The sequence below is a fragment of the Sander lucioperca genome, chromosome 16 (assembly GCF_008315115.2).
Source record: "Sander lucioperca isolate FBNREF2018 chromosome 16, SLUC_FBN_1.2, whole genome shotgun sequence".
Lineage (NCBI taxonomy): Eukaryota > Metazoa > Chordata > Actinopteri > Perciformes > Percidae > Sander > Sander lucioperca.
This window is the reverse complement of record NC_050188.1, coordinates 9,174,965-9,191,352: the sequence shown is the minus strand read 5'-3', so window position 1 is coordinate 9,191,352 and position 16,388 is coordinate 9,174,965. Positions and strand designations below refer to the sequence as shown.

The 16,388-nt window shown below is 43.5% G+C and overlaps 1 protein-coding gene across 3 annotated transcripts in view; it reads right to left on the bottom strand.

Moving 5' to 3' along the window:
- The window catches only part of LOC116059785 (zinc fingers and homeoboxes protein 2-like), a 19,106-nt gene extending 3,468 nt beyond the window's left edge, over positions 1-15,638 (bottom strand). Inside the window, exons 1-3 of one of the 3 annotated variants that reach the window (XM_035993293.1) lie at positions 12,528-15,638; positions 12,373-12,485; positions 3,974-4,160 (exon numbers count right to left, since the gene is read on the bottom strand). In XM_035993293.1, the coding sequence (XP_035849186.1) occupies positions 3,977-4,160; positions 12,373-12,485; positions 12,528-15,341 (3,111 nt within the window). In that variant the 5' untranslated portion in view covers positions 15,342-15,638 and the 3' untranslated portion in view covers positions 3,974-3,976. Of the gene's footprint in view, positions 1-3,973; positions 4,161-12,372 lie in introns of all 3 variants that reach the window. The other 2 variants (XM_035993292.1, XM_035993294.1) reach the window with 2 other exon arrangements.
- Positions 15,639-16,388: the final 750 nt, after the last annotated feature.

Here is a 16,388-nt window from a genome sequence, read left to right as displayed (position 1 = left end):
CCTGCGGCCACAGAACAGTCAGTCCTTCCAGAAAAATGCGGAGTTTTTTTGTGATTGTTGAGGGCAAAAATCCTTGATTATGCGGCACGTTTTCTTAAAAAAAAAATGCGATGGAATATGCGGGATGTTTATGCAATTTCATGCGATGAAATTGCGGGAACTTGCAAAAACTGCGGTTCCATCGTGGCTTCATCGCGGTGTTTGCAGCTTTTCGATGATGTTCACGTCGCGTAATTACGTCACTTCATAATGTTCCCATGGCAACAGGGGAAAATGGCTGCTCTTGTGTGAAGTAAACGCAACATTTTTCAACTTTCTGCTAAGATATATGTGACTTTTTTGCAACGAAAATGCGGGGATTATGAAATCATGCAAGCCCCGCGTATTTTGTGCGGAAATCGGCAATTTATAGTATAGCGATAGTAGTATACAGCTGTTATACATCATATCATCCATACAGAGATAGTAGTATACAGCTGTTATACATCATATCATCCATACAGGGATAGTAGTATACAGCTGTTATACATCATATCATCCATACAGGGATAGTAGTATACAGCTGTTATACATCATATCATCATACAGAGATAGTAGTATACAGCTGTTATACATCATATCATCATACAGAGATAGTAGTATACAGCTGTTATACATCATATCATCCATACAGGGATAGTAGTATACAGCTGTTATACATCATATCATCATACAGAGATAGTAGTATACAGCTGTTATACATCATATCATCATACAGAGATAGTAGTATACAGCTGTTATACATCATATCATCCATACAGGGATAGTAGTATACAGCTGTTATACATCATATCATCCATACAGGGATAGTAGTATACAGCTGTTATACATCATATCATCCATACAGGGATAGTAGTATACAGCTGTTATACATCATATCATCCATACAGGGATAGTAGTATACAGCTGTATGCGGTACTCGGTATCGGCCAATACGCAAGTTCAGGTATCAGAATCGGTATCGGGAAGCAAAAAATGGTATCGGGCCATCTCTAGTTCATAGTGGGATTCGTAATATTGCGCCCTGAATAGAACGGTGAGGTGAATGTGCTCAAGGCAACCCTGAACATTGTTTACATTTACTTATCAAAAGGGACCTTGTGTGAAAGCCATTTTATCTAAAACTTGGGAGCAGCATTGTTTTCATACTTAATGATTAAAATGGAAACCTGTGGAATTCCTTGGAGCACTTTTTTATATTCAGTATAGATTGCGCCAAACAGAAGGTGTAAACAGGCTGGTTAATTGTACGCTTATGGGGAATAAAAATGGCAGTAACCTATTTTCAGTTCGATGCATACTTCATTTTGATCAATGGTTTTGTCGGTAATGGTCAAAACCATTACTGTTGACTGTTTGTGCAAAGCTGTAATTATATCAGTGCAAATTACTTTGTCTGTCTGATTTTGATATCATAAATGCTACTAAGACGACGTGAAAATACATTTATTAATCACATATTATTATGCCATGTTAAAAAAAATTCCATGACTTTTCCAAAACTTTTCCAGGCCTGTAATTTGCATTTTTCAAATTCCATAACTTTTCCAGGTCTTTACAAAAATGTTGCCTTGTTCAAGGTTTTTTTTTGGACAATTTTGTTGCCTTTTTGTGTGTTTTTTTCCCCAACGTTTTTGGCACTTTTTCAGAATTTCTTGTCGCACTTTTTCCAACATTTGTCGCTTATTGTCACGTTTTTTTCCTTGAGTTTTTCGTCAATCTTTTTTGATGTTTTTGTTGCTTCTTTCAATACATGCAGACATGTCTCGGGACCTCCCTAGATAGAGATCTCAACCCCCCCAATGTTGAACCCAAAGGTACACCCTTGAGTACAGTACCGGAGTAAATGTACTTAGTTACGTTCCAGAAACCGTGATGTGCAGTGGGGACGACCAACGCTGAAGCTAGAAAATCCTCGTGGCTTCCGTGCTCTTTGAGTCCAGGTTTTCCAGTTCTCACGATACAACTAATCAGCAGATGTTTAAAGAAAAATCAACTTTGCAAAAGTTTGTTTAGGAAGAAAAAAAACTGCACTTAACATGTTCGTAGAAGGTCAAGGATGAACACAAGTGTTACCTCTGACATCTCGCTTCTTTGTCTACAGAAATATTACTCCGAGACGCCTCCGTGAGAAATGTAATTCATGCTAAACTTAATTACATAAAAGGAGCTCATTTGTCATGTTTTGACATTTGATAGAGTCAGCGATTAATCATTTAACTAAGAAATAATTAGCGCCTGTATCGATAGTGGATGTAATTCAGTTGCAGGTCTAATTAATGAAAAGATATTGGCCTTTTAACATGTACAGAATATTCTATTTTCTGACGTGACGGCACCTTTTCAGAGACGCGTCTATGGTCGGAGAACTCGCAGCCTTCATCACATATTTTCTCAAAGGACTCGGGAACAATCTTAAAGCTTTAGAGCGTAACTTTTTGATATTAACGAACGTCCGTTACGTTCGAGCCGTTGCCAAATGAGTTGCTACGAAGCTAATTAAGACTATCAGCTCCACACAACTCTCTCTGTATATCTCAGTATGACTATGTTCAGAAGATTGTGGCGTCCGGAGACTTTCCCGTGCAGAAACTCGAGTGAAGATAACTTTTTTAAACAAGGTTTATTTTTACAATGGACCTCAGATTTGAAATTTCTGTGATAGAAAAAAAAATACAAGCGGCGTATTGATCTACTATTTGATGACGCTGTGCTCAGTCAGCGGGCAACCTGCCGGGTTAAAGCCCTCCTCCCAGCCAATCAGAATCAAGCATTCTTAAACAAAGTAGAATAAATTGTTTTAATCCTTCGTGTCCTCCTTGGCTACTAGCAGCTGTGTGGAGGAGGGGAGGGGGGTGGTGCGTGATCACGGAAGGCTTGTATCATGTGGATGCGCCAACAGTTGTGTTGTCATTACTTTGAATTCCTCATGGGGGCGACAGAAAGTACGCACTGTAGATTTAAATACATCCTCTACAGTTTTATCATAACAAACAGCCAGAAACTAGAGCTGCACGATATGAGGGAAACGTGATAACAATGTTTTTGTTTGTGAAGCTCTTTGTCGTCTCCAGGCCGCTGCACTGCACGCTGAACTGCTCGCTGAACTGCTCGCTGCACTGCACTGCACGCTGCTCACTGCACTGCATGCTGCTCACTGCACTGCACGCTGCTCACTGCACTGCACGCTGCACTGCACGCTGCTCACTGCACTGCACGCTGCTCACTGCACTGCACTGCACGCTGCACTGCACGCTGCACGCTGCTCACTGCTCACTGCACGCTGCTCACTGCACGATCCACTGCACGCTGCTCACTGCACGCTGCTCACTGCACGCTGCTCACTGCACGCTGCTAACTGTACGCTGCTCACTGCACGCTGCTCACTGCACGCTACTCACTGCACGCTGCTCACTGCACGCTGCTAACTGCACGCTGCTCACTGCACGCTGCTAACTGCACGCTGCTAACTGCACGCTGCTCACTGCACGCTGCTAACTGCACGCTGCTAACTGCACGCTGCTCACTGCTCGCTGCACTGCAAAAAACTCTGAAAGAGTGTAGTTTAAATTCGCTTTTCGTTCTCCTTTAGTGATTCACGTTAATCAACGTTAATTTCATATTTGCGCAGATAATGACCGCCAATCAACTGTGTTGTTGTTCCTAAGTGACTCGCGTGAACACAGAAGGGGTAAATTTATGAAGGAAAGTGTGGAAGTTCTGTCACAAAAAATCGGCGTTACGTAGCGTTATCCTGGCGCTTTTGTAAGTGGGTATAGAGAAATCTTTGAGCTTTCCTAGCGGATACACGGCGTATACCTGCGTATCACGTAGTAGACTACATCACGGATTGTGCAGCCCTCCCAAAAAACAGACCTCTAAACCGAGGACAACTGACAGAATACATCAAACAAACACGGCCGCTCTCTCTCACCGTTTATCCAGTCAGCCTCCCAGACGCGTCCTCCGTTAGCTTCCTGTCTCTGTCCAGGAGCAGCTCCCGTCCTCTCTTCGAGTGTCCGTCCTCCAGCCAGCTGCCGAACACCCCCCGCGCTCCTCCCACCACGACTCCCCCCTTGTGTCCGCCGTTCTTCAACTCCGCCACGTTCTGCTGCGCCAGTCTGTTGAAGTCATTCATTCAGTTTATTTTGCAATCTATTTACCCCTAGTCTCGCTTTTGCCAGACCTTCCTCCACAGCGCTGCGGAGGAAGGTCTTGGTCTCGTCTTGGGCGGGCGCTAAGCACCGTACAGAGCCACGGTGCCTCTGCTAAATAGCCTCGGGAAGGAACTTGTTTTGGTGGAACATGTGTACCTTCTAGAGATGCAACGATAGACCGGCCGGTGACCAGAATTGGCCGGTTTTCACGTGCTCGGCCATGACCGGCAACCGGCAGGTCAGTCTGACATATGGTGATTTCATGCCGGTCAACGCTACAGTTAACTGACAACATAAGTTATACCAGTTACAGTTCTCAAGGACGCACGCACACACGGACGCCACAGCACGGACGCCACAGCACGGACGCCACAGCACGGACGCCACAGCACGGACGCCACAGCACGCTCTCTTTTTCCTTTCTCTCAACTTTTCCGCCGTGTGTGGCGCGTACCCCCTCGCGGTGTGAAGCGCGTGTCGGCGCTATTCTCCCACATGTAGGAACCTGGTAGATTAACCTGCAACATGTCAGCTGTTTGGGAATTCTTCAGCGTGTGTGCAGAAGATAACAAGTTTGCAATATGCAACACCTGCAAGGAGAAAGTAGGGCGTGGAGGGACGACACTAAAAACCTAAATCACATTTCTTTAGTTGGATATTGATGTGAAAAGAAGGAAATGGTTCTAACGTTGCACTTTAGATGTGTGTGAATGTCCCCCACCAGGAGTAATTTATATAGTTCTATTTTATAGTGATCCATTATCTGTTCAACACATGTTCTATTAAAGAAAAGATAGAAAATAAATATTTGTGTGTGCTGTAAAGTGGTTAGAAAAAATGAAATCGGAATCGGCTAAAATCGGTATCAGCTGGTCTAACTCAAAGAAAATCGGAAATCAGAATCGGCCTAGAAAGTTGTAATCGGTGCATCTCTAGTACCTTCAAAAGTAGTTTTAGTCGTGCGACAGAAAACTCAGATTGGACAGATAGTCTAGCTAGCTGTCTGGATTTACCCTGCAGAGATCTGAGGAGCAGTTAACCATAGTCCTCACAAATCAGCCGGAGGTTAGAACACCAACACAGAGACAGAGGAAGGGGACGGACATCCGGCCGAAAAGAGTGACATCTGGCGGAATTTCAGGCTGCACCGAAGCAGACTACTTTACCCCTAACAATCAATTTCACAATTATCCCACTCGAAAAGCAGCCCAGTTTCGTAAATAGGAGCGCAAAAATGGCTGGCAAGCGACCCTTACTAATTTCAAAAGTTGAAGCCCCCTCCTTTAACTTTAACGTAGACTAACGGAAATCGGTACACATATGTAACATGTTAAGACGTACAGAAAAGCCTCTTGGAGCCATACCCTAAACGCAACAGAAAGTCCGCCATCTTTGAATTTACTGTGTGGAATTACTGCGTTTTTTGCCATTTCCAGGTGTCGTACATTAACGAACCCCTCCTAGAGATTTCATCCGATCAACTTCAATTTTGTTCCGTGCAATCTAAAGACCTTAGAGATGAAAAGTTATCAGAAGATTGAGTTTTTCGTCGAACGCCGTGGCGGCCACTTTGAGCATTTCGAAGTTGTTGTAACTCGAACGTACATTGTCCAATGTCCCGAAATTTCTCAAGATTCGTGAGAGTCCTGAGGACATCTACATGTCAATATTGACCCTAAACGCAAACCAGCTCGTCCCAATTTAGCACAAATTACAGAGGTTCGAAGATATGAAAATCTTTTCCTCCCAGCGTACGGAAAGATTCTCCTTTATCGTTACGTTTTACTGTACCAACGGCCTAACATGTTTCTCTTTTGTTTTTTGGATACTTTTTCCTTTTCTCTGTTACTTTACTCTAAGTTTTCTTTCCTCATTTAATTGTTCCTTTCTTCTGTCCCTTTTTCATTTCATAGACTATACATTATTCATTTTTCTCTTCACGTTTTGTATTGGTATATAATTGTAGGGAACCCAACATGCCAAGCCCCTTTGAGGGTTTGCTGGGGTTCCTTTGCATGCTCTTTTTTTACTTAATATCTCTCTAGCGTCACTGTGTCCACGTTCGGACACCACTCGCTGCTATTGGCCATATTCGGACACTTCCGACCTGACGCACTTTCCAGTCTTTTCGCGGTACTTTACGTTTCCGATCATCACAAAAAAGCAAAGCAGAATTGATCTATACCCATCTAACAATCTACGTATGAATTTTCCTATATGTATGTGGACATTTAGATGTCTAATTAGTATATGAAAGTTACTTTGATGAGGAAAAGAAGTACGAACGCTCGGGCGACGATCTTTTCCTCTAAAAAGTTTATATTTTTACTGTACTGGAAATTAAGGAGCTTTTATTTTATAGTTCAGAGTTGTTGAAGCATGTCATTTTATTGTGAAGGACGGAAGTACGATCCGGTAGTTTTGACAGCATTGATGGGAGTTCATACCCCCGAAAAACCAGTAACGGCCAGTGTTGAGCTAGCTACAGCGAGGAGATATAGGAGTGTCCGGTTATGGCCAAGGGTAGCGTACGGCTAATTCACCGTTGATAGCGTACTTTAGCTGGCTCTTGTAAAGTAAAAGCTAAAGTAAACAGTTAAAACTATATACCGTTAGAAAGGTAAGAAGTTACACTTTAGTTTAACACCATTAAATTAATTGAAAACATTAATAGATCATTTATATTTGTATTTGAACAGATATTTTGATAGAACGTTAGCCAATAAGTGTCCGAATGTGGACACAGTGACGCTATATCATTGTGTTGTGTTGTTTTTTTAACATGTGCTAAACATTTTTTTTTTATTAAAATCAAAACAAGTCAGTCAAAGGACGGTTACAGTCAGATAGATGGAAAACTTCAAGTGTGTTCAGATCCGGTACGCAGATCCAGGGCTGTAGTACTCGAGTCCAGACTCGAGGCGCTTTTCTGTTGTCTTGGACTCGTTGGTATTTGCACTCAAACTTGTCTTGGACTCTGGCATTGGAGTCCCTAAATATTCTAGTTGGTCTCGACCGAGTCCACAATTGATGAAGAGCGCTCATTCAGAAAACAGGTATTAGTTTAATTCAAAATCCATCTAGAACGGGCATCGTGATTGGTCGCCTGGGATACACCGGGCTGCATCATATACCTCAATCATCAGGCATCAATCATTTTCATTTTGGCCACAGACACAACGTCAGCGAGCACTTTGTACTGAATGGATTCTTCGGGACAAGTAATAAGTTCAAGAATGGGAACATTTCCATTTTATATTTTAAAGTGCTCATATTATGCTCATTTTTTAGGTTCATAATTGTATTTGGAGGTTATATCAGAATAGGTTTACATGGATTAATTTTCAAAAAACACCATATTTTGTTGTACTGCACATTGCTGCAGCTCCTCTTTTCACCATTAGGACTCGGTCTTGACTTGGACTGGAACCTCTTTGGACTCGGTCTTGACTGTCTCTCATGTGGATTCGGTCTTGACTGTCTCTAGTTTGGACTCGGTCTTGACTGTCTCTAGTTTGGCCTCGGTCTTGACTGTCTCTCATGTGGATTCGGTCTTGACTGTCTCTAGTTTGGACTCGGTCTTGACTGTCTCTAGTTTGGACTCTATCTTGACTGTCTCTAGTTTGGACTCTGTCTTGACTGTCTCTAGTTTGGACTCTATCTTGACTGTCTCTAGTTTGGACTCGGTCTTGACTGTCTCTAGTTTGGACTCTATCTTGACTGTCTCTAGTTTGGACTCGGTCTTGACTGTCTCTAGTTTGGACTCTATCTTGACTGTCTCTAGTTTGGACTCGGTCTTGACTGTCTCTAGTTTGGACTCAGTCTTAACTGTCTCTAGTTTGGACTCAGTCTTGACTGTCTCTAGTTTGGAATCGGTCTTGACTGTCTCTAGTTTGGACTCGGTCTTGACTGTCTCTAGTTTGGACTCGGTCTTGACTGTCTCTAGTTTGGACTCTATCTTGACTGTCTCTAGTTTGGACTCTGTCTTGACTGTCTCTAGTTTGGACTCTATCTTGACTGTCTCTAGTTTGGACTCGGTCTTGACTGTCTCTAGTTTGGACTCTATCTTGACTGTCTCTAGTTTGGACTCGGTCTTGACTGTCTCTAGTTTGGACTCTATCTTGACTGTCTCTCATTTGGACTCGGTCTTGACTGTCTCTAGTTTGGACTCAGTCTTAACTGTCTCTAGTTTGGACTCAGTCTTGACTGTCTCTAGTTTGGAATCGGTCTTGACTGTCTCTAGTTTGGACTCGGTCTTGACTGTCTCTAGTTTGGACTCGGTCTTGACTGTCTCTCATTTGGACTCTGTCTTGATTCGGTCTCGACTAGTCCTGGTCTTGGACTCGACAAAGATGGACTTTACTACAGCCCTGCGGAGATCAAAACTAACCAAAACTCAAATACTGCGATGACTTTTCATGATGACTTTTCATGAGATGTGCTCAATCGTAGGGATGTAACGATTACATTGGTTAAAAATCCACATAAATGTGTAAAGATTGCAGTTGGTTGGGATTAGAGATGCACCGATTACAACTTTCTAGGCCGATTCTGATTTCTGATTTTCTTTGAGTTTGACCAGCCGATACCGATTTTAGCTGATTCCGATTTCATGTTTTCTAACCACTTTACAGCACACACAAATATTTATTTTTATTTTGTAATATTATCTTTAATAGAACATTTTGCACAGAACATAGAACATTTTTTGAACAGATAATGGATCACTATAAAATATAACTATATAAATTACTCCTGGTGTGGGAAGTTCACACACATCTAAAGTGCAATGTTAGAACCATTTCAAAACTCAAATACTGCATCGTTACTGGTGATCAATGAAAACCCACATAGGAACACTGCTAGTGTAATAATCAATTCTCTAATTAAAGTCAATCTTTTTCACATTATTTTAACAAAGCTCTCCAGTTCTTCGGTCTTGGTTCATCGCAACATCGATCTTTGTTTGACTGATCTGATATCAATTATTAAAATCCCGAAATCAATATTTTAATACAGCGGTTCCCAAACGTTTTATGCAGGGCAGGCCCCTTTTGTATATACAAATATTTTCTATATTTTTATTGAATGAAATATTGATAACATAGTTTTGTGTTGACAAAATGTAGTGAACAATAAAAAATGTATCTTAAAAATAAAAGATGTGACAAATCTGGCATTGATTTAGATCTAGCAGATGAAAGAACAAGACGGAAAAAAAAAATCTGCCAAATCATTTCTAAAATCTGTCTTTCAGAACTGTCAATCAATTTTTGGATATTCAAGCTACTGAGGCGGCTCACAATCAGATTTCACACAAGTGGGTCATAAGTGGGGGCATATGTTTTTGATTATAATGATGAGAAACTAGTAATCAAAAAATAATTAAATTCTGAAAGACATTCTCTTCATGTGCGCCTCAACTGTGTCAGACACAGTGATGAAAACGGGGGGGGGGGGGACTAAAAATAATCAAGTTCTACTTCGCTGCTTAAAAAAAAAAAATCACTTTTAACTGTTCTGAGAGTCAAAACCTTCCCAATCGGAGCCCTTTCTTCAGAAACGTTCAGCGTATTCTCACTGCATTTACTGTGAATAAGCAGCAAGAATGACTGCACTGCCGTCGGTGCAGGTTCATACTGCGGTGCTTTCCAAATCCAGAGCTGACTCATGGGAAGAATAAAACTCTTGCCCAAATTATTTTGGAGATATTGGTTTCCAACCTAATGGCTCTGTTATTTAGCCAAAGATCTCCCAAGCTCCTGGAAGGGAAGGCAGACTAAATAGAGTTCTGTAGATTTGTGGGTTAATGTCCTGAAAATAACGTTAATGTGGCAACCAGAAACATCAACACAAACCCACTGAGAGGAAGCGCAAATTAGTTTTGGTTGGGGGTGGGGGGGTTGGGGTTGGGGTTGGGGGTGGGGGGGTCTAATGATAGGGGAGGTTGTATGCTGTACAGATGGAAATACCCTTTATAGAGATGTAAATGACTTTTCATGAGATGTGCTCAATCGTAGGGATGTAACGATTACATTGGTTAAAAATCCACATAAATGTGTAAAGATTGCAGTTGGTTGGGATTAGAGATGCACCGATTACAACTTTCTAGGCCGATTCTGATTTCTGATTTTCTTTGAGTTTGACCAGCCGATACCGATTTTAGCTGATTCCGATTTCATGTTTTCTAACCACTTTACAGCACACACAAATATTTATTTTTATTTTGTAATATTATCTTTAATAGAACATTTTGCACAGAACATAGAACATTTTTTGAACAGATAATGGATCACTATAAAATATAACTATATAAATTACTCCTGGTGTGGGAAGTTCACACACATCTAAAGTGCAATGTTAGAACCATTTCCTTCTTTCCACATCCAATATCCAACTAAAGAAATGTGATTTAGGTTTTTGGTGTCGTCCCTCCACGCCCTACTTTCTCCTTGCAGGTGTTGCATGTTGCAAACTTGTTATCTTCTGCACACACGCTGAAGAATTCCCAAACAGCTGACATGTTGCAGGTTAATTCACCAGGTTCCTACATGTGGGAGAATAGCGCGGACACGCCCTTTTTTTTTTTTAGTTATTTTGATGTGGGATTTGTTTTAGAAATCAAATTTGTTTTATTTAATTTTTTTTTTTTATTTAAGATGAAATACAATTTCAGTTGCACTTTTGATGAGAGGAGAGGGATGGGCCTATTTGTTGAAAAGTAAGATCCTTTTTGTTTAACCAGAAACAGTCCCAAAAGTGCCATCGCCAAACCCACCAGACTCCATTTAAATAATCCATACTTTTAGCGTGTATAGAGCCAGCATATTTCCACATGTAAATGGGTGAATTAAAGTGCCCATATTATGAAAAAAAATCCCTTTTTCTGGGATTTGGGGAGTTATTTTCTGTCTCTGGTGCTTCCACACACATACAAACTTGGAAAAAAAAACATCCATGCTGTTTTGAGTGAGATACGGTTTCTGAATGTGTCCTGCCTTCAGTCTCCGGGTGAGCTGTTCAAAATCTGCACGACTTTCTACGTAACTAGCCGAGACGAGGGGCCTAGGAGGCTAACCGTTAGCATGCTAGCGCTAGCATGCTAGCTTGTTCTCAATGGCAAAACACTGCTACAACACACACAAATTCACCCTAATCTACAAAATAAATTGTATAGAACTACTTCCATGTCCCTGTTCTGCAGGTATTCCACACAACGTTGGAAGTGCGCCCTCGTTTAGAAGAAGTCTCCCGGCTAATCCTGCCTTGTACTACTGAAGTTGGAGAAACAGCTAGCTAGCTCATGTAATCCTTACCTAGCTACTGAGCATGTGAGCCTTAGCTAGCTAGTGAGCATGTGATCTTACCTAGCTACTGAGCATGTGTGACTGCCAACAAAGATGTTACAGCAGTGAGAGGTCTCACTCTGTAGCTAAAACAGAGACCTGAACACAGGGTGAAAAGAGGAGCTGCAGCAATGTGCAGTACAACTAAAATATGGTGTTTTTTGAAAATTAAACCATGTAAACCTATTCTGATACAATCTCAAATTACAATTATGAACCTAAAAATGAGCATAATATGATCACTTTAAGGGTTTATTTCAACCAAACCAGAGTGGTGATTGTTGGAACAGGGGAAAGATGAACCGAGACGGCTTTTGATAGTTTTTATTTAGTTTCTGTCGACTTTGAATGAAGTGTGTTTTACGATGATAAAATAACTGATTATTTACATGGAGTCTGGTGGGTTAAGTGATGGCGATTTCTGAGCTGTTTCCTGGTAAACAAAAAGGATCTTACTCTTTAACAAAAAGGATTATCTCTGTAGGGATCCTTTCCATCATGTTGTCAGACAAAAAAGCAACAAAAACCTCAGAATAACAGTCTGAGCCTGTCAGTTCACTGCCGACTGCAGCTTGTCTAGCTTAATACTGGACTGATTTCAAAAACTGTTGTTCCCATCAGTCACTTCGACACAAAAAACATGGAAAAATAGGGTTGAAAAATACCGGAGTTACCCTTTAATTACCTAAGTCTCTTTAATATAAAAAGTGTGACTAACAATGCAAGACCATTGTTTCCAACTCAAATCTAAAACGTCTTCACTAATGCAACCGAAAGTCCCTTTTAACAGTACAAGAAAATACAAACTTTTAATATTGAATATACAGTACCTGCCAGCAAACCGGTCTTGGATCTCATCATGCTGTTGACTGCTGAGGCTGTTAGCGCGCTGCTCCATTAGCCAGCCCAACTCAACCTCCAACACCTTACTGCTGTTGTTGGTGTTGTTGTTTGTTAGGGCTCCTTCCTGACAGCGCTGGAGGATGCTGGGGGGAGCGATTTTGGGGGAGCACACAGGCAGCCCCTGCCCTCCGTTCACGCCATTGTTGTGAAAAAGTTCTGTCAGCTCCATGCTGCCGCTCTGCAGCCGACTGTTGTCGAACCAGCGGGCAAGTTCGGCGCGTCCCGTCCGACCTTCCAGTTGGCTGAACTCCTCAGGGGAAGGCCACCGCGTTTGAGCAAAATTGTCCTTGAGGAGTGCCAGGGATCGGCTGTCTGGAGGCACTGAGCAGGAATTTGGGTTGGGGATAGAGGGGGCAATGATGGGCAGGGCGGAAGAGGGTGGAAGAAGGCTTTTAAGATGGCCGACACCAGTGCTTGGTTTGTGAATCCCATTCAGCTGTAGAGTTTGGTGTTGCTGTTGCTGCTGATGTAGTCGTTTCTTGGTGATGGCAGAGACATCACCGGAGTCCATCCTCTTAGTGCCCATGGAGTTGAGAAGGGCTTGTTCCAGGTTGTCGCGCAGTGCACGGCGCTCCACAAACCAGCTGTCGATTTCCTGGTGGGACAGGCGGGTGGTGCCGGCCAGATTGTCCACATCGCTGAGTGTAGGGAAGCTGTTCCTCAAGAAGTTCTCCTCCAAGATCTTTAGCTGTTCAGCCGTCTTTCCTTTCATCCTCTCCAGCAAGGGGAATTGGGTAAGCACCAAGGACTTTTGCTGAAAGTCTGTTTTCAGCACTGCTGGCAGCTCGCTGCCATCCAAATGCATGACCCCATTGTTGTGAGCAAGAGAGGTTTGATTGTAGGACCGTTTTCCGTCCCTGCGAGATGTCCCGTTGGCCTCTGCTAGAGGAGTGAGCACCTTATCTCCTCTGGGGTAGCTGGCTTTCACCTCCACTCGTTGCTGCTCTTTTAGTTTCTTGCTATCCAACGGAAACCCTGGAATCTGGGATGGGGCTTTAGGCGGAGCACGAATGGACTGGATAATGGTTGGCCTCCTTATGTGTGGGGTGTTAAGTGGTGGGGAGTTTGTCAGCTTCAGATCAGCAGCTGACAAAGCGTGGGTATTCGGGTGCTTTTCTTTGGAAGTGATTGGCGAATTAAGAGGAAAAAGTAACGTGTTTTTAAATGGCGGGGCAAAAATAGGCGGGGGAACTATCAGTGGCCTTGTTAAAGACTCTGGAAAGACTATGGAGGGCAGCGACACAACCGGCTTCGTTTTGGGGTTTCCTAACGTCGAGAGAACCTTCCCTTTGGACAACGAAGATGGTGATAACGGCGATGATGGCGGCGGCATTAAAGGCACAGTAGCGCATAGCCTCTTCAGCTCTGTGGTCACCAGAGGAACTGCTATAGGTCTCTTTGTCTCCACGGGAACAGGAGGTGGAGCCATTGGGAGGCGGTCTTTCGGGGGAGGAGGGGGCGGAGGAGCCATGAGGCCCCGGTCTTTAGCGTCGCCAGAATGAGGGGCGACTGCCATGATGGGCCGCTTAGACTCCGGGCCGAACACTGTTGTCAGGTGTGTTGGCAGGGATCGTTTAAGCGATGGGATGGAGCCAATTGCAGCTCCAGCTGGAGAGTTTGTGGTGGCGACTACACTTAACCCATTAGACGTGGATGTCCGGACGTAACTTGCATGCCCGACTGTAGTGTGGACAAAGGACTGTTGGGAGGATTTGGCAGACGGTTGCGAGATGGGGTTGTTAGGCAGGACGGTGAACGTGTGATGTGCAGGAGGGATGGAGCCATTGAACATCTTCTTCCTGGCTTCTTCCACCTCCTCCGGGGACCAGGTGATGCCTTGCTTAAGCCGCTGGGTGGTGAACCAGACTTTGATCTGGTCCTCTGGGTGCTTGGAGGCAGCTGTCAGCCACGACAGCTCAGCATGTGTCGGGTAAGGGAACTTGCTAAAGGAGGTGATCAACGTCAAGTTGTCGTCTAAAGAAGGGTTATATTTGGTGGTGTTCAAGGGAACAGCTATTTTTGGTACAGAGTTAAAGTTAGGCGGGCGTTGGAGCAACGGGGTGACATGCGAGAGCCCTTGGAGGATGGTTGGTTCAGGGATGATTACTGTTCCGTTGATGTTCACTGCTGTGATTTGATTCTTCTGGATCAGGCAGTCCCGCTTGCTTTTCAGTTCGCTCCCTTGATAGAGCGACTGGGTATTGCCCGGGGTTTTCACCGTGGTTGATATGCAAGGCGGAACCATTTCACGCTGCTCACTCGTCACGTCGCATTCGACTGAATTGTCCTTGCCTTCGATTGTCTGCTCCAAGATAGTCTGATTGTTCACTTTTATCCTCTTGAACTTGAAGTTTGTCTCGCCCGGGTGCTGGCTCTCGTTGTGCTCTGTGAGCGAGTCAAACTTCTTGGTGTTGAAGTTGCAGACCGCGCAGAGGTACAACGGATTGAGAATGACGTTAGGGTGGCTGGAATCCACATGGTCTTTAAATTCATTCAGGTTCTGCGTTGAAAACGGGCAGTATTTGCACTCGTAGCCTCTGGGCTGCTGTTTCTGGGACGCTGGGTCAGATTCAACCCCTTCCCTGTTCTTGTCCTTCTCCTCTGTGGCTTCGACATCCTCAATGACAGAAGGTTGGTCTTTGTCACCAGACCGCTCCTCTTGTTCTAATGGCTCAGGATTCTGATTTTCCACTGGTTTTCGAAACGTCTGCTGGTCTGGATTCTCTGAATCCAGCTGCTGGGGGTCTTGACTCTTTTCTGATTGTTCTTTTTCCGTCGCATCGTTGTCCGCCGATATTTCCATGTCCATTACCTCCTCTGGGTCATCTTGCTCTTCAGGAACGTCGCTGACGACCCGGACCATGCAGGGGGTGGAGGACTTTCTTCGACTGGACATGCTGGTGATAGTTGTGGTGCTGGTGTTGCTGATTGCGTTGAAGATAGTGCGGGTTTTGGCTGCTGCTGCTGGTGCTGGTGGTTTCTGAAAGGGCTTCACTGGAGTGGATCAGAGCTGATGGTTGTGGATACTGGTAGGTGGGTGGAGTTGGAGTCTCCAGCGTGCGAGAGGGAGGGCGAGAACCGGCTGACGGTGCCGGCCGAGGACCGGTTGTGCAGTGGCGTCTCCCGCTCACTGGCAGTGTCAGCTACCGACCTGGGCGTCATGGGAGGGCATCACAGACAACAAGGGCGCTCAAGCTGCGCAGAGACAAACAGAAAGAGAGAGAGAGAGAGAGAGAGAGAGAAAATGGCATATTAATATTGTTTGTGTTTGTGTTCAGCAAGCTGCGCAGCAGCCACTTGGGGAAAAAGACTAAAAGCAGAGAAAAATACATGTTAGGAAAAACATAGAGAAGTCATGTTGATATTGTTTGTGTGTGTGTGTGTGTGTGTGTGTGAAGTGATGTGCTGCATTCACCAAGAATAAGACAAAGAACGAGACGAATGCATGATGGGCAATGACAGAAGGGTAAAAATTAGAAGATAATTTGCACTTTTGTAAACAGGCAAACTATGCTTTTGGTTCAATTTGTTTGAGAGATGTGAGATCAACACAGTGCCAAGGATAAAAAGACGGCAACATCAACCGATTCTCATTCTTACTGGGGTCACTTGTTCTGAAAATAAATGCAGTGTTGTACTATAATGCGCTTTGGATCAAATATTCCTTGGATGACAGTAAGTTGGGTATGAAGCAAACTGAAATATTTATGACTAAATACGCAACTTTAGGTGTCTCCTTAAGAGTATAAACTAATCAAAATGTAATCAATCAGTCAATCAACAGAAAATTGAGCTATGAAATTACATTTGAGTCATTTACGGAGGGCAAAAACGCAGAACATCTACTCATTCCAGCTTCTGAAATATGTTGACGATTTACTGATGATCGGATCAAGACGACAATCATTTGTTTGATTATACTTTTTTTTATTTTTTTATAAAT